The following is a 17,795-nucleotide window of genomic DNA, read 5'->3' on the forward strand; positions in this document are numbered from 1 at the left end:
TATTGAATTAAAGCCTTAAACCAATTTTTAAGCATATTGCTGAAACATCTATTTAGATGCCTTCTGCTGCAAAATGTGGGATGTAATAAAGATAGTACACGTTTTAGAAGGAAACGACCATTTTTAATTTCTCTCATTACAATATCAACCAGAATTAAGTACCTTCAAAAAACAAAAAATTAAGGACAGATCATCAATTAAAACTACCCACTTTCCCCTAAAAGCTTTAGCTACAATATTTCTTCTCCCACTTAAGATAACTTGTTTCAAGTATAGCAGTAAAAGGTGGCCAGAAACTCAAAACTCTTCAATTGGATTATATAGACATACTAATTTAGTGCCCTTCTGACATTGTGAATATACCAATGAATGGCAATGAAGTCATTCACAAATGTTTAAGTTATTACAAAACTGAAAAACAATTCCAAAGGCATCCTTTTCAGCAAACCACATTCCAGGAACAGGATAACAATACTGCAGGAATCTTTCCTTACAATCTAAGAAACTCCCATCTTCCCAGTATACCAGGATTTATTTCAGAATCAATCTTGGCATGTCATATAGTCCAATCAAAAGATACAACTGAATTATGAAACAACTGAGCGGGACTCCATTCCTCAATATTGTTTTGAGTACTATGGATAATTGGAAACAGTTGGGAGCACATTTGTCTGATTCAAGTTTTTTAACAATTTAAGTTTATCCCAGGTATTTCAGCAATAAAATCACTATTCCATCCATTTTATTAAACCAGTTACACAACACATTCATACCATGTACAAACAAGGTTCATTAGATTCATTTGGTGACATCTGAATTGCAGAACTCATTGCAGTTGCTTTTAGTTCTCGGTCTTACACAGTTCTGCAGTCTGCTTAGGTAATAAACTACCATTAGCGTTAAGGAAATCTAACCCTATGGAACCTTATAAAGAAACAATACATATATTAATTGTCAAACAGATATGGGCCAAATAAAACACCATCCACTTAGATTTTATGCTCATTTTTTACAAAATTGCAGATAAAACTTTCAGACTTCTATAGTGAAAAGGAGGTATGGATAGACAAAGGAATAGAGCACAAGAATGCTTGCATTCATTCCACCAATCCTACCATACTCCCAGTAAGAGATAAAAAAGCAAATCAGATGGTCAACATAAGCCAACAATGCTTCAAGCTTATTCAGAAGTAACATTTCACAAACATAAAGCAATAACTGAACCTTCACTCTGGTTCCCGAAAAATAATGGCCCAATTCAGACAAACAATCTGAGTGCAAAATGAATAGTCTGACAACATAAAATATTCTATCATTTTGCAATTCCTTTTTGTATATCCATTTTTCAGGCCGATTTGTTCATTTGGGTTCCCTTATGTTCCAAAGTAAGATAATGTAGCTTAAACTTTGCAGTTTAGAACCACTGCTTGTTACAGTATGACATGTAACTATCCAGGATATAAGAAATTATAGCCAGGTGCATAAGGTGAAAAGAATTTAAGCAGTTTATTGTTTGACTGATATAGCAGAATATAGTTTACTGATCACAAATTGTAATGTCTGAAATCAAGCCATTTTTTCTTTCTCCCCCCCCCCAAAAAAACTGCATCCCCCTATTTAGAGCAAGAGATAACAAGGAATGCTTCCCTAATTTTATAACAATGATTATGTAGAATTTGCTAGATAGCTAAGAATTTGGCAATAGAAACCCAAAGAAGACTTAAGCTACAAATGTTAGCAACTTTATTGGGAAGGGCATTCCAATGAAATCAGTAGAATTTTCTTCCAAATAAATGTAGTTAGGATCTTATTGATGGAGCAGCAGAAACATGTATACATGGCCATTTGCAAGGACACGACAGGATGTGACAAAATGTCTGTCATGTTGACATAGAAACGCCAACTTATGTACAAATAAAACATACTGAGATGCAAGTAGGTGGCCTACTTGCATATGTATGCTATAATTTTGGTTTCACTGTAGTTTGCTGCAGATACTGCTGCATGTATTCCATTGAATGCTGCTATTTTAAGTTGCACTGTTGTAAAAGCAACCTTGCAACTGTTTATACATTCAAGGTAATAAGAAACTGAAGTACTGTATGTGTCAGGAAATGCTGAGTAGGTATGTACAGAAAAAGTTAATTTTAACAAGCTAGAGGAGAGCATAAGTAAATTCCAATACTTAAATCATCCTTTATTAATAGCCCAGTGATCAGCACATTAATCCTGTAACACAGATTTCTTTCAGAAAGAATCCTATTAATTCCATAGCAGCAAATCCCCAAATCAAACTGCATCCTATTATATGATGAATATATAGAAAAGGAGAATTGGAAGGAGAACCTCCAGATCTTCTCATTCAAAACATTCTCCTGAGTGATGCACTGGTGGTATTTAGAAATCAGTGCTAGTACATACACAACACAGTTAAACACAGCATGTTTTCTTGGCTCTTGATATACTGTGATACTGGCTACACAAAGTTCCAATCACCTTTCAGAAGAGAGTCTAATTTTGAAGAACATATTTAGCCAGGAGAAAAGTTGAAGACATGGTGCCTCCCTCCCCTCTCTGCAAATATAAAAACAAAACACAATCCTCATAATATAGAGCTAGAGAGGAGGGGGCTGGTCTTGACTATCTGGAAAGAAGACAGCATCTTCCTGGGGCCAAAACACTGCACCAAAATCACCACAGGCTGACATGTTGAAGGAGGAAGAAGAGCTGACACAATGGGAGGTAGATGGCACAGATCCTGGCAAGTAACCAGTCTGGTGGAAAGGGCCAATGAGAGAAGAGAAGATCGACACAGACACCTGAAGTGCCAGGAACTGCTCCTGGGAGAAATGCACACTTTGGGCTGATATTACTCTCTTTTTTATACCAGCTTCTTGGCTTCAAAGAAACTCTTCAGGTGCCTCATTTGCCAAACCCCAATGACTACAAGAATGAGAGTCTGGACTATGGACCACCAGAGAACCCGCTGGTTTGTGCTTTCACTGGTTTGCCGGAAACGCTCCTCTCGCCACTGAGAAAAGAGGTAAAATATTAATGAAACTACATTAAAATACAATGGGATATATTTCATGGACATTTTATGGGGGAAACAGCAAAATACAGAAAGCTGTCCATACCTTCACCAATACCCTCATAACAATAAGGTATGAGGGTTGACCAATTCCCTTATAGTACTTCCTCCAAAGAGTTAAGCCTCTTCCCCAAGTTCAGAACTTCATGATTTATGTGCATGTGTACAATAGCAACTTCCCCCTCCAGCTGTATGAGAGAAGTTATTGAGACTTCTACAGGGCTTCTGAGGAACTGACAAGCTCCTTTATGCCAAGCCATGGCATTTATCCATCTAGTCTAATCTCCTAACTAGAAGAACTTCTCTAGTCAAAATTTTAACTTTCAAGAAGGCTTGCAAAAGTTCCCCATCAAAGATTCCTGAGTAAACTCAGTGGTCATGAAATGAGAGAACTTGTCTTTTTGAGAATTCCTCACTGGTTAAAGAACAAAACCAAAGAGTCAGGATAAGCGGACAATTTTCTCAATGAATAGCAGTAAGAGTCACAAGGTCCACAAAGATCTGTGTTGCCTTTTAACCTGTTCATGATAAATATGACTTAAGGTAAGCAGAGTTGGCCAGGTTTGCAGATTATGTCAAATTACTAAGAGTGATGGTGGTGGGGAAATTCAAAAGTGATTTGTGAAGAGCCCAGACTGATGATTGGTCAACACAATAAAAATTTAAATAAGTGTAAAACACTAAACATCTGGGCAATCTCTTCTAACTTTACATTTACAGAGATCTTTGTTCTGGGTTTGTTACAATAACTCAGATAAACTGAAATATAAAATAAATTGTGGGATCATATGTCTTGCAGAAGAACAACTATAAAAAGATCAACACCTCCTGCTTGATGAATGAGGGCTTGAACAAGAACTGAAATGCTAGACTAATATGGGTCCTGACCTCATCCAATAGTTAGATATTTTTATGTCCTCTATCTCAGGAAAAGATTTCCTTGCTATCTGTTGCTTAGTTCTTTAAATGGATAAAAGCCTATGTGCCAGTTGCACATCTGGCAGGTTGTACTGGCACAGAGTTATAATCCTGCCTTTCTTACCCTTTGGTAGTTTTGTTCTTTCTGGATCTGTTCTATCTGCTCCAGAAGCTGGCGAACACGCAACTGCAGCTCACTCAGCTTGTCCTTAGCTGCAATTTCAGCATAATCATTGGCATGTTCCCCAACCTGGATGTCAAGATGGACCCTCTGCAAAAAAATAAAAAATAATAAACCTTCTGAAGTGCAGATACCAATGACAGCAAGATGCCTTAATAGCAAGCATGTGGGGAAAACATCTTCTCTTAGTTTAGCAAATATCTTACCAGCATGCCTCCTGCAAAAAGGGAAAACTTTGTGGAATTGGAGTGCAGGCAGATCTGATGCTCTCCTGGAGTGTGTGAAGTAAAGATGAATCTGCCCTCTGAGCCATACTGCCGGGACAACACTATCTGTAAGTGGAACAGATATATGAGAATGCACATGAGAAAAGTCAGACAAAAAAGATATGTATACAGGTTTTCGATCTCAATAAGACTGAGCATTTTCTTGCAAACCTTTTCACCGTGCAGTAGGTATTAAATGTTCTAAGTGCAATCAAAGTTTTTACAGCATGGTTCAATACTCAGAATTTCATAATATACAGGCAGTCCCTGAATTAAGAACATCTGATTTAAGGATAATCCCCAGATATAAAGATACAGCCTTTGTGTTTTTAATATACAGCCTGTTTTCAACCATCCCTGAAAGCACTGGGTAGCTTCAATGCTTCATTGGCTCAAGAAAGGACAATGCATTCTGCTAGTTTTAGTAACAGGCAGTCCATTTGTAAATATGAGTTCCAACTTAGATACAAATTCAGATTAAGCACAGAGTTAGGGAACAGCACTCATTCTTAACATAGAGACTGTAGTTCACTTATTAAATTATGAAACATATAATATTCAGTATGGGATGAAACCCATTATTTAAAGAATGGTATTTAGAAATAGTCAACTGTAGTAATCTGATGAGAGTAAGGGGCAAACAGCAATGGGGTCGGCCCAGCAGTTTGACACCCCTGCTCTAATCAAAAATGAAATTTAAAGGGGAATAAAGGACCACAAATGCCATTCTTTTATTTTTCATTCCAGATTACTTTGTGCTATTTTCCAAGAAGGAAATGGCAATTGATATTTTTTTAACCACTCTGAAAGGAATGTCTTTTTAACTGGAACAAATCTGGCCACCTTTCTAATCATATTTAACTTTCCAAAGATACAGAAAAGTAAACTGCCTAATAATAGAAATGGAAAAGTATAGATGTGACAATGGATCTGGACGTGAAAGCGTTTGGTTTTACATATGGCACGGTCACATATTTCCCAGACTTTACATGTGCACCTGTTTACACCCACCCAATCCATTACTTTGGTTCTGATTTGTGAGCCTCTGGCATTGAGTCTTGGGTTTCTCCCGATGTTCTGCCCTGGTCACAGAGCCCCAGAGTGAGGAATGTACCTGAGAACCTCACAGAAGATCATGTACTGAATGTACCTTTTCATCGGGGTCCTTCACTTCCACAAACATGCCCAGGCCGGGAGTAGCCGGAAGGTACTCTTCTCGCTGCTTATCATACAACTGCGTACGGTAATTCCCTGCGTGGTAGAGGGGGAAGTTGGCCTCGGAGCAGCTCGTCCGTTCATTTCCAAACCCACCGTCACGTCCTACCCACACGCATTCCCACAGCATCCCCACTCCCGCCACGGCACATAAGTCCTCCTTTTCTGTCGCCCCTCGCGCGACCCCACCACTCCTTTCCGAACTCCTTCCCCGATACAATCAGTTCCCCCTTTCCTCCCCCGCGCACCGATGACCATGGTCTCGTCCGGAATCTCCTCGATGAAACATTTGCGTTCCGTTTCGCCCAAGTGGAAGTAAAGGCCCCACGCGCTGGGTGCGATCCCCGCCACCAGCAGCAGCCACAAGAGCACACTTAACCAGCCGCCGGGATCCGCCATGATGCCGCGCTTGCGTCCTGCCTCCGCTCTCGCGCCACGTAATCCCTGCTCGGCAGAGGGCAGGCACCGCGTCGCCCAAGGCCGAAAGACTACAACTGCCAGTCGGAAGTTGGGAAAGCCTTGAGCGCGGATTGGAGAGCTTTCTCTCGCCTAGTCAGCGGAAACGCCGCTATGTTTAGTAGTTGGTAGTGTGTTAAAAGCTAGGAAGTAGCAAAGTACTCGAAATATTCAGGTTCGCAGACCTGCGCCCTCAGCGGTCTCGCTTCTCTCCCCTGTGCTCGACCTGTAAATAAAAGAACGTTCCAGAATTGCGTTCTACTGACTTGTACCAGCTACGAAATGTGATTATTTTGCGTATTGTGAAGACGAAAGATAAATCTATTGCACTTCAAAATTCAAATTCTGATTAAAATATGTGCCCGTTTATTTTATGAAGTTGAGTCAGTTTTGACTCCTGGTACTGTCTGAACTAGTCCCTACATAGTTTTCTTGGCAAGGGTTTCCTACGGTATGCAATTTGCCATTGCCTTTTTCCTAGGGATACAGAGAGTGACTGGCCCCAACTCATCCAGTTGGTTTTGCTTAAGGCAGGACTAATATTAACAGCCCTATTGCAAACTCTGAAAATATGTTCATGTGAAAAATATTTTTTTTTAAAAAAACCTCTGAATTACTCCATTATTAACACATTTTGATCCCTGAAATTTCCCAGCATGGAATTAGGTTTCGCTTTCCCCTCCCAATCTAGTAATACCAAATACAGCCCATCCATCATTAACCATAAAATTAAGACAAACCACAAGGATAAATTTTCCATTTTATTTCACATTGTCTTTCTTCAATTTATGATCTTCCATATGCACACATAACAATGTGGCTATGATACACTTCAATTCTGCCATTGGAATCAACTAGATGTTTAATAAATGGGACACATAGTCCATATTGTCTAGGAAAATCAAGGCCCCGTTCTCCCAAGCTAACGCAGTCACAGATATCACATTTCATGGATGCCAGTTGTTTTGGTGTAAGTCAGTTTCACTCCCAGCAAAACAAAAATAGCTGATATTAAAAAAGAAGGTTCTGGAATAAGTGAAACTCTGAAATACATTCAGTTCAAAAAAATAGTTTTCTTGAATTAAGTTTATAGGCCACAGCAAGAAAACCACCCTCCACATAGCTGCACTACCAAAATACTCTTAAGAGTAACTATCTGGAAATACTATCTGAAGTGCAAAACATGCCTCCCAGAGAAGAAGCAACATTTTTTAAGTTTGAACCATACTGTTATTTGCCTGTTTTCCATAAAAAAGTTTTTATAGAAGGACTGAAAGTTCTAAACAACTTTCAAAATGGCAGGCTCCCAAGTACAGAACAACCTATATTCTGGATTGTTTTGACACAATTACCTATTGTTGCCAAGAAAAAAAGGGGATATGAAAATATTCCATACTTTTCTCTGAAAGAGCCTTTTAGAAACCAGAGTCTATACAATTCTCCCTCCCCCCTGTAAAAAAACATCCCCAGCTGCCCCAATTTTCAGCCTCCTGCACCTTAGTAAAATCGCTTGTTCCGCTCCTGGCGTTTCTGGAAAACCACAGCCCCCACCACAGCACATACAATGATGCCAAGTAGAGAACATAGTAACAGTAAGAACACTTTCCAGCCTGTCAAGGGCCCACTACGGAAGTTTCCTGTTGGATCATCTACATTATCTGAAGAGAAAAAAAAAACCAGAAAATTGAGTTATAGTACATATTACATCCTTCTACTACATAAAGGATAGCTTAATATAGATCAGCATAATTCTGGATTATGCAGATTATACTGAATATCTGTCCTCTTCAAGTTTCTTTGTGGAACACTTAATAATCATTAGAAGGGTAATGAGGAGAAATAACTTGAAACAGAATTTTTAACTTTGCTCTCTTAAGATCCTGCTCCAATACAGTACATGCAATTGCAGACAAAACTATAGGCATTCTTGGTCAAATTATATATTTAAATAAATCTAAGTAAACAAAAACTGATTATGTTGTACCAATATCTACATGGTAAAATTTAAACACAATATCTTCTTGCAAATCTGAATGCATACCAGTATTTACTATTTATGAATAGTTTTCAAAAATTCAAAATAAGAAAACAAATATGGCAACTGCAGACATCTGACAGACGTTTCTGTTGTATGCCACCTAAACTCACTCTTTACGTTGGGTATCACTATAAATCCAATAAACATATAACTAGGTTATCTTTACTTGATCACCTGGTGCTTAAATCAAAAAGATTTCCTTCATTAGTCACTCTATAGCTTTAAAAGCGAAGTACTTTTATGAAAAGTGATGCTTGTTTCTATGGGAAACTGATCTCCCATTTGCTTGATTGAACATTGTTAGAAGCATTAATAAATCACCTTTGGGTGATTTGAAAAGACTGACGCTGGGCTCAATCTTTGTCCAATCAATGTTTTCGTCCTCTGGGGAATGTTCCACCATCAACTGAAATAGCTTCATCGAAATGATATCATGATTATCTGGAAAAGAAACCAGCTGATTAAAATTCAATGATCTTACTCTAAGTAAAGGTTTCTTATTTTAAAAAATTCTCACAAGTTTTCAGCAATATAGGCAACTGACAAGTAGTTAATACTAATTCAGGTGATAATTCAGGTGTTAATCCTTTATTTACGACCAATTGTTCAGCAACTATCCACACTTAGAACAGCACTGAAAAAATTGATTTACAATTTACAGCCACTGCAGTATCCCTGGGGTCATGTAATCAAAATTCAGATACTTGGCCACTGGTATATGTTTACGATGGTTAGAGTGTCCCAGGATCACGTGATCACCATTTCCGATCTTCCTGGGCAGTTTCTGACAAGCAAAATCAGTGGGGAAAGCTGGGACTCTCTTAACAACTGGATGATTTGCTTAGTTTAACAACCATGGCAAAAAATGACATCAAATCAGGTGCAACTATTTTACAATCCTCTTGCTTACCCGCAGAAATTCTGGTCTAAATTGTGGTTGTAAGTCATGGAGTACCTGTATCTTGGGCACTTTACCAAACACTGTCTCTACTTTATGTGAAATAACACATGCAAATAACACAGCCACTTTAACTACTAGCAAGTATTTCTCACCAGATAGATCTCCTGTACCAGCAGAAGCCCCAAAGAAATAACCAGTGGGTAACCGAACTCCTGCAACATCAAAGCAGTTTTTCCATTCATTTTTATCCTCCACATCAGTCATCACCTGCAACATAAAAGTAATCTTCCACATTAAGGACAACTTAGTTTTCAAGTTCTCAGACAGTTGAAAAATCCTATGGAAATGTAGTAGAACATCAATTCTGAAATATATAAATTGGTAAACTCAAACTACATTGTTAGGATTATTATATTCATGTTCACTTTTTACATTTCATTGACTAGAGCTGTAGAAAGCATGATGCAACTTATTCATTCTAAGTTAGTATGGAATCTTCATGGACATTCATCTGTTATTTGTGTAATGTGGTAGAATGTCATGTAATTCATTTGTGCATTTTGCCCCCAGCACCCATCATCAGGCTTACCGTCAGACGCCCCCGAGAATATCGTACAGCCAAAAAGGTGTCGTGGTTCTGATTACGAATGTCAGCTGTGCAGCCTGCCAGCTCTGTCGAGCGACCATCTTTACTATGGTCATAGGTCAGGGATCCATTATTAACCATACCAGAAATGTAAGGAAACACACGCTGTAGAATAAAATAAATTTGAATCAAACTTGTCTCCATAATGCTCAAAACTCTTACTTTAAATATTTTGAAATCCATACACATACAGAATCTCTACTTATATGGGATTGTTCCTGCAGGAAAAGCCTTCTGTTAGCCTTCAAACGGAAGCTATTATCATTTACCTCAGTAGTTTCCTCATTGGGATAGGTATCCAGGTAAATGGCCAATCCATGGAATTTGTCTTTACTGCCAAATACAGGGCCTGAAGGTGATAAAACAGAAAAATATGAATATGTTTTTAAAAAACTAAAATCAACCAATCTTCAAACTGAACAGTGATCAATTTAAACATTTTACGTGAAGTCATTTGGGAGTAGATGGCATATAAATATGTATAATGAACAAATAATGCTTGCTAGACAGAACAAATGTTACCCATGTAACAAAGCCATTCCAATGAAGGATTCTGGAGATTATCAACTAACATTCCATCAGTGGATAACCTACTAGTTCATGGCATAAGACCAGGTTATTTGTGGGAATGCTTTTTCCTGATTGTTTTTACCTTTCCCATGAGATCTGGCAGGAGAAGTAAATTGTGGGACCAGTTAATTAAAGAATGACATCTTCAGGGACCCACAAAGTAGGCCTTTTTGGTTACTGCCCCTGCCCTACAAAAAAGTATTCCCTGAGATGAGAATGGCTTTGACTCTTCCAGCCTTTCAGAAGGCCCTTAAGACATTGATATATTCCTGGACATGATGGTCTAAATACTAGTGATTACGTGCCTACTGTTTCAACTAGAGTATGTTCTGCCAGGCTGATTGCAACAACTGGAAAAGAAATCTATTTACCGTATTAAAAGTTCCAAACCCATGACAGTGGAATATATTCCAAATTATTAGGCTGATCACAATACCTGCAGTAAGGCGCTCCCGAGTGTACCACAGGGCAAAACCATCTCCATGGAGATTCTTCTTCCCTGCCCCATGAACTTTAAAATGAACATGAAGCTCCCAGTCCTTCAGAAAACAGGGCTAGAAAACAAAATAGAACCCCAACAGCTTTTGAAGAATTCCAACATGGAAAGCGTGCAAGCTGCAAATTACATCTAGGCAATATCCCTTAGAGTGTCACCCCATTGTTTCCATGTAGAAATAACACTCACCACCCGGTTCCAGATAGAACCTTCCTTGCTGCGCTCATCAGGGGTCAGTCGAACATACTGGCTAGTCAACATTGTACTCCCTTGAAAATCCCAGAGAGGCATTGAACTGGAGCCAACCCCTAAAATAGAGGATACTAGAGAAATAACGAACTGTGGAGTACATTATTTTTTTGTTATTTTTTTTGTTTGATGTTACAAGCGAGACGTAGGCAAGAAACAGATTATCTGAACTAGGTTTGAGTTCCTTAGAAGTGGGAAATGTGTTCTTTGCATTTCTCCTTTTGCTACTATTCTATGGAGATATGACAGAAACTGAATCTTATTTATTGCCACCAGGATTTTCTTAACTGGTGAAATTTATATAATTTTTAATACATAAAACAGTTTTACCTGCTATTCATAATTATCATTATTGATGGATAAGTCTGCTTAGGGCCAAAAAGGGTTGTGAAGTTTTACGGGCTAGGTATCCCTGAGATGTGTGTGAACGGGCAGCGCTGTCCCCATAGCCTTTCGGGTTTTCTCCCCCTTCATCAAGGGGCAAAACCAAGCCCAGCCCTTGGATCCACATAGGCGAGCCTTTAACACAGGAGAGGTCGGCGACCAACGGGCTCAAGCGTGAGCGCGGGAGAGGAGAGAGCAGACAGGTCACACAGGGTGGCAGCCCCTGCCCTCCCCACGCACCCTGGTAAGGCTTGATAAGCGAGTGTTCCCGTTTTAGATGCTCGTTGTTGCCATCTGTGAGGTCTGCGGCTCCTCGCGGCGGGGTCTCGGCCAAGAGGAGCAGAAGAAACAGCAGGGGTGACAGCACCATGCTGGTCGTCAACCCCCGCAGACACCAACTCCCGGACGCTCTACCCTCCTATTGCTTCTGCACTTCTTCCTCCTTCCGGTTGACTCCTAGCCCGGAAGTAAAGTCGACGGCTGTGAAGCTGCATGTCCACGCCACCTGTTCCCTTGGCGGTTAGGAGATAGGAAAAGGAAGGAGGAGCGGTCCCGCCTCTAGCTCCGGTGTTTTGCCCTGGTGCTGCGAGAACCGCGTGTCGGTATCTAAGTGGACGGAGTCACGGGGTGAGGAGCGCTCGCCCCGCCTCGTTTACTTTGGTTCTTCGCTGGACTTTTGCATGGGGGGGTGGGTGGGTGAGTAGCGTCGACTGGAAATCGTTTCTCGTTTACTTTTCATTAGCCTCCGCATCCTTCTCCCCAGTTTCTGCTGTGAGAATGTTAAGGTTGTTGAAAGCCTTGCTGCACCTTTTGTAAATGGGATTAAAAACGGCAGGCTGCGTGTTAAACTTTTAAAACCATTATCTCTTGAAGTAATTATAATCCTCTTGATGGATATCCCCCGGCAGCCGTCCAATCCCATCGGTAGTGGGCGGGGGGGAATACATAATACTGTTTGTTACAAAATTATATATTCGGAAAAAACAGTGTATCTGAAAAACTTTTTTTTAAAAAATTCACTCCCCTCCCATTGAAATCTGAACTTTTATTTAATTTACTTTTGATAAATACGTATCAGATTTATATTGTGAAAGTGTTGCTATTTTTTTGGTTTTTTTCCAACTATTTTATGCATTAAAAAAAACCTTAAATGTTTGAGTGCTTTTTGAAAAAGCTGCCAGTTTAAGGAACACATAGTACTATATGCCCTTTTAAGATAAATAGTAGTGACATGGAAAAATGTGTATGTTTTAGACTTATTTCTAGGAAGAGAAAAATGACCAAAGACTATATTTTTCCAATTAAAGATTGTTTTTATTAAAAAAAAGGTGGTTTATTGGAGTGCATACACCACTAACTACATCCACAGATCCAATAAGAGGTTTTTATTGCCTGATTCTATATATCAATCCCTTTCTTCAGGATGGTGGGAGCTGGTGGGTACATTTTGAATTTGGGAATATGGCTCAAAACGGCTGCTTGCGGAGCTTGCACATTCACCAAATGAACACCAGCATAATTAGTTTCAGAGGTATTACAGCACCCACCCCCCAATGCATTACCTTTGGTTATCTTTGTCCAGCTTGGGGGCCATTGGCATACTTCCAAACAAGCACAGAAATATATTTACCCATGGTTTCTGTGAGGAATAAAAATTCAACTCCAAGGATGTTGGAAAAACAAAACAAGTTTTATTAAAGCTTTTGCAAAAGCGGTGGAACTCTTGATAATGGCAAATCCCAGAGTCCACACTTGGATCAATTTTTGCATAGGTTTTTATACTCTGTCCCGTGCATCATGCCATATCCTTCCAAAGCAGTGGTTCTCAACCTGTGGGTCGGGACCCCATTTGGGGTCGAACGACCATTTCACAGGGGTCGCCAAACAACGCAGTCCGCCATTTTTTCCCCCTTTTCCTTAGCTGTGCTATTCCCTTTTATTCTATTGGCTTTTGAAAGCCAATAGAATAGACTCTCTTGAATAGAGTCTAATTCTATTGGCTTTCAAAAGCCAATAGGAATTGTCCAGGCTGTCTCTGCCTGCTGAGCCCGCCAAAAGTCCCATTCTGCAAATGGTGCTGCACCAGTTGAGTAGTCCTCGACTTACGACCGGTTGAATAGTCCTCGACCAGTTGGGGGTCACGGCATTAAAAAGGTTGAGAACTACTGTTCCAAAGAGACCTCAGTTGATAGGCCCACCCAGTCACTTAGCAATCATTACAATTACCAGACCCTCCAATTATTAGATCAAATGCCCCTTTTGTTCCTGTCTTATCTTCACTCCCTTTTCTGTGACATAATTTGTAACATCCTGATAACTCCGGGGTATAGCCCTATCTACAAGATGAATTGTTACCCAAACTGGATAATTGCAATTATAAAAGATTTATGTCTTTATCTGTAAGAATGCTTGCTTTGCATCTAGAAGCTATGTGTGTAACAGAGTTCATGCTTTGGTTAAACATGGCTGCGCTTTGGTCCATAGTTATACTTTAAAATACTTTCTCTAAGCAGTTTTTATAAAGAATAAGCCTTATATAAATTGAATAATATGTTATTCATAAGCTATATGCTATTCTACAATAGTGTGCACTATTCTAAAAGTATACTTTAAGTCAGTATATATAGTTTCTCTCTATTCCTTCAGCTTATTATATCTCCTTTCCTAAAAGTATCTTAGCTAAGTGCCTCTATATGCCTATTCCTTTAACAGAAATTGAAAATTACAACATGTACATTTCTTGTGCACCTCACATTTCCATCTCAAAATAAGATTATGTCTATTTAAAGTTTACAGGTATCTGTGAGCTCTACAGCTGTTGAGGTGTGTTGGGTGTTTTCCTACTTTAATTAAAAATTAAACCAAGTTTTCCTATTTTAATTTTTAAAGCTTTACAGTGTAAAAATTCACTCAAGATAGAACTCTTAAGTGAAGAGGGGTATTTCTGGATACATTGGCATCATTAGGTGCCACTTTCTAGCACTGAAAATATCAGTGGGAGTTTGGCAACAGCCACAGCTGTTGTGATATCATTCATTCTCCAATGCATGCATCCACCCACCAGCACATGCATGCATGCACACCAATCTGAAGTCCTTCAACTATATTTGCCATGATCAATCCTATAATTTTAAATCTTCCATGAAGCACTTCAGGTGCAAGGGCAAAACAGGGTTTCCTATGTTCAATTCCTTAATGTAGCAGCATGTGGTAAAAGGAATTCAGACAAGTGCTTTATGGGTACTCTTATAGCCACTGTATTTGCCAATCTCAACAATTATAAGATGTTGAGGCTTCATCTCCCAGAATTTCCCAGCCAGTAGAGGAACAATACCCTGCTGCAGAGGATGGCAGTGCTGAGTCCTGTGTATTAGCAAATATCAATAAAGAGATACCATGATAAGGTTCTCCTTTACTATCAGTTCTGATAGCTGCTATCAAAAGAAGAGAGATAAATTGTTTCTAATTTGATTTATCAGAATATACTCAGGTCAAAGGAAGGATGATTATACTGCCAGTTGTTGACATTACTTTTTTTCTATCATCCTTTGTTCATGAGAGCATTTTAATCCAGATAATACAGTATAACAGAGCTCTGCAATTCGTACAATGATCTCCTGAGTTCTTACAATAGGATAAGATTGAGTTCTGGCTGTAGGGAATTATCACTTTCCCGAGATAAGCCAAATGATGCTGCTTAATAGTACTGTACTAAAAACAATCTTTACACTAAAAACCTCTTATAACTAAGCCAATATAGCTAGATTGTAAAATAATACAACTTGCAACATTATATCATGTAGGTTTACTAGAAATATATCCCACAGGTTTCAGTGAAATTTACTGTGCAATCTTACATATTACTATTACAATATTTACTAAATCCAATGGGGCTTACTTCCAGTTAAGTGTGCCTAAAAGCCTTCCCCTGCTTGCTGCTCTCCAATTGTGTTGTACTGCAACTACAGTTATTCTCTAATAGCATGGCCAATTGATGGCCATTACCTCTGGAGATCATTAATCTTGATGAAATCTGCTATACAAGTAGTCGTAGATCAGGGGTCTTCAAACATGGCCCTTTTATGACTTGTGAATTTCAACTCCTAGAATTCCTCAGCCAGCATGCCTGGCTGAGGAATTCTGGGAGTTGAAGTCCAAAAGTCATAAAAGAGCCATGTTTGAAGACCCCTGTCGTAGAGTTATGAGAGTTTATTTAGTGACCATTCAATGGCACAGAAAAATGTGACTTATGACTGTTTTTCATAGTTATGACCTTTGCAGCATCCCCATGATCATGTGATCAAAATTCAAATGCTTGTCAACTGACTCATATTTATGACAATTGCAGTGTCCTGGGGTCATGTGTGATCACCTTTTGTGACCTTATGACAAGCAAAGTCAATGGGGAAGCCAGATTCACTTAACAACCGGGTTACTAATTTATCAACTGCAGTGATTCACTTAACAACTGTGGCCAGAAAAGTCATAAAATGGGGCAAAACTCACTTAACATGTCTCGTTTAACAGCATAAAGTTTGGGCTCAGTTGTGGTCGTACGTCAAGGACTACCTCTATTGGTCTGTTCATAAAGAGTTTAGGTTTAAATACATTACATAGAAAATCATCAGCCACCACCACCTGGTTGAAACAGAAGTAGCAGGGTAGGGTTAGGGTTAGCTTTTACTTCTCAGAAAAGAGTATTAAGGGAAAATGATTTTCAGTGGAGAAGTGATGCTTTTGTGAACAGACATTCTTCATTACCATTGAGGCAACTTTGAATGGACGTTTTGTATTTTGATGTGAGAAATCTGAATCGTTTGCATTTTCATCAGATTTTTAAATTGGATACATTTACTCTTCCATGGCAATGTCCTAGGACAGGGGTAGGCAACCTTGGCTCTTTTATGACTCATGGACTTCAACTCCCAGAATTCCTGAGCCAGCATAGCTGGCTCAGGAATTCTGGGAGTTGAAGTCCATGAGTCATAAAAGAGCCAAGGTTGCCTACCCTGTCCTAGGACCTAGGTCAGGGGTGTCAAACTGCCGACCCATGGGCCGGACACGTCACGAGGAAACTACGCCCACCCCATTGCTGGCAATGGGGAAAAAGCTCCAATACGCCATGTGATGTCACATGACGTCGCAAGTTTGACATGTCTGACCTAGGTCCTCCCCCAAATTACTTGCATAGAGCATTAATAACCCTGTATAACGGTGAAGCATTTCCTTTTGTCCTGAAGAGATTAACAAAAGAATAACCAAAAGGACCATATATTACTGGTTAGAATCCTGTTTGCAGTCTGCTATTTTAACACATTTTATTATTTATTATTCACTAGCTTTTGATCCCTTAGTACTGCTTTTCTTTTTGCTTTAATACTTATTCATATGAGGGTAATAATGCTGACATCCCCTGTTGCCTGGCACTTTGGGTTGGTTTAGGTTTAGGTTGATCCAGCACAAGAATAGGCTAATGACCCATTTCTCAAGGGAAGATGTTCACGACATTTTATCATCATGGTGATGCTAGGTGATGCTAAACAATGTTTTTCAAAAATGACCCTTCGATTCAAATGCTGCTTTACATATTTCTACCTAACTAAGCTCTGCTGTTTCTTAGAATACAATCATACCTGAGATAGCCCATTGGAAAGGCATTCTCTGCCCATTCTTTGCCATGTAACACCAAAAATAATGTTTTCTGACTTGTGCTGGCTCAAGCAATGCTATCCAGCTTGCATGTTGCCCTTTATTTCATAGTAGATACACTCTTTCACTCTAGTTGGCTACTGTGTACTGTGACAAGAATGTCCTCTCTAATTATTCTTCCCCCCCCCCCAACATTTTAGCAATACACTAGGAGTAAATCTTTCCATTACTTTTTATCTGCTTGATCTACTTAGTACAGGGGGAAAATACTATGTTTTCCCATACCCGGAATACCATCTCACAACCTTCACAGTTGAAGACAAACTGATTTTATCCAGGTGCTTTGATTATTGTTTTCAGAGACAGAAATGGGAAGGAACTTAATCATAAAAGAAAAAAAAAGGTGGGATCTATGTCTGGAGATTGACAATACGATGGTTATAATTGGGCAACACTTGCCAATTCTGAGAATATTCATACATCTTATATTTATTTTGAAAAAAAGAGAGCAAAGCTTCAGAGACAGCTCCAGTGCCCTAAAATGAGGTTCTGATATAGGTTAATGGAGTTTCTAGAAAAAACAGTATTAAGGTTTTACAAATGAAATGGCAACAAATTGAATAGTGATTTTTTTTAATAGCAAGCATGCTGGCTGTTGGATAATTTCTACAAAGAGAAATCAGAACTCGGTTTCACCATCTGCCCAGTGGGAAAACATGCCTCTTCACTGGTAAT

The 17,795-nt window shown here is 39.2% G+C and overlaps 2 protein-coding genes across 2 annotated transcripts; both read right to left on the reverse strand.

Moving 5' to 3' along the window:
- Positions 1 to 101: 101 nt before the first annotated feature.
- On the reverse strand, positions 102 to 6,159 carry TMED9 (transmembrane p24 trafficking protein 9). Its single transcript, XM_039334116.1, has 5 exons — positions 5,920 to 6,159; positions 5,607 to 5,707; positions 4,397 to 4,522; positions 4,134 to 4,280; positions 102 to 3,031 (listed from the first exon to the last, which is right to left on the reverse strand). Exons 1-5 carry the CDS (start codon positions 6,068 to 6,070, stop codon positions 2,882 to 2,884), a joined length of 675 nt encoding a protein of 224 aa, XP_039190050.1. The 5' UTR covers positions 6,071 to 6,159; the 3' UTR covers positions 102 to 2,881.
- Positions 6,160 to 6,875: 716 nt separating this feature from the next.
- LMAN2 (lectin, mannose binding 2) lies at positions 6,876 to 11,869 on the reverse strand. Its single transcript, XM_039334113.1, has 8 exons — positions 11,652 to 11,869; positions 10,968 to 11,086; positions 10,719 to 10,836; positions 9,982 to 10,061; positions 9,656 to 9,817; positions 9,219 to 9,333; positions 8,487 to 8,606; positions 6,876 to 7,785 (listed from the first exon to the last, which is right to left on the reverse strand). Exons 1-8 carry the CDS (start codon positions 11,779 to 11,781, stop codon positions 7,625 to 7,627), a joined length of 1,005 nt encoding a protein of 334 aa, XP_039190047.1. The 5' UTR covers positions 11,782 to 11,869; the 3' UTR covers positions 6,876 to 7,624.
- Between the last annotated feature and the right edge of the window lie 5,926 nt (positions 11,870 to 17,795).

Source organism: Crotalus tigris, unplaced genomic scaffold, assembly GCF_016545835.1.
Source record: "Crotalus tigris isolate CLP2741 ecotype Arizona unplaced genomic scaffold, ASM1654583v1 scf7180000017625.6296891, whole genome shotgun sequence".
In the NCBI taxonomy this organism is placed as follows: Eukaryota; Metazoa; Chordata; class Lepidosauria; order Squamata; family Viperidae; genus Crotalus; species Crotalus tigris.

Coding starts and splice junctions, on each gene's coding strand:
- TMED9 (XM_039334116.1), bottom strand. CDS start 6,070: ATGGCGGATCCCGGCGGCTGGTTAAGTGTGCTCTTGTGGCTGCTGCTG. Junction 4,523..5,606: donor TGAAGGACCCCGATGAAAAG/GTACATTCAGTA, acceptor TTCCACTTACAG/ATAGTGTTGTCCCGGCAGTA. Junction 3,032..4,133: donor AAGAACAAAACTACCAAAGG/GTAAGAAAGGCA, acceptor CTCTTTTCTCAG/TGGCGAGAGGAGCGTTTCCG.
- LMAN2 (XM_039334113.1), bottom strand. CDS start 11,781: ATGGTGCTGTCACCCCTGCTGTTTCTTCTGCTCCTCTTGGCCGAGACC. Junction 11,087..11,651: donor GCTTATCAAGCCTTACCAGG/GTGCGTGGGGAG, acceptor CCTCTATTTTAG/GGGTTGGCTCCAGTTCAATG. Junction 9,818..9,981: donor CCAATGAGGAAACTACTGAG/GTAAATGATAAT, acceptor TTTATTCTACAG/CGTGTGTTTCCTTACATTTC.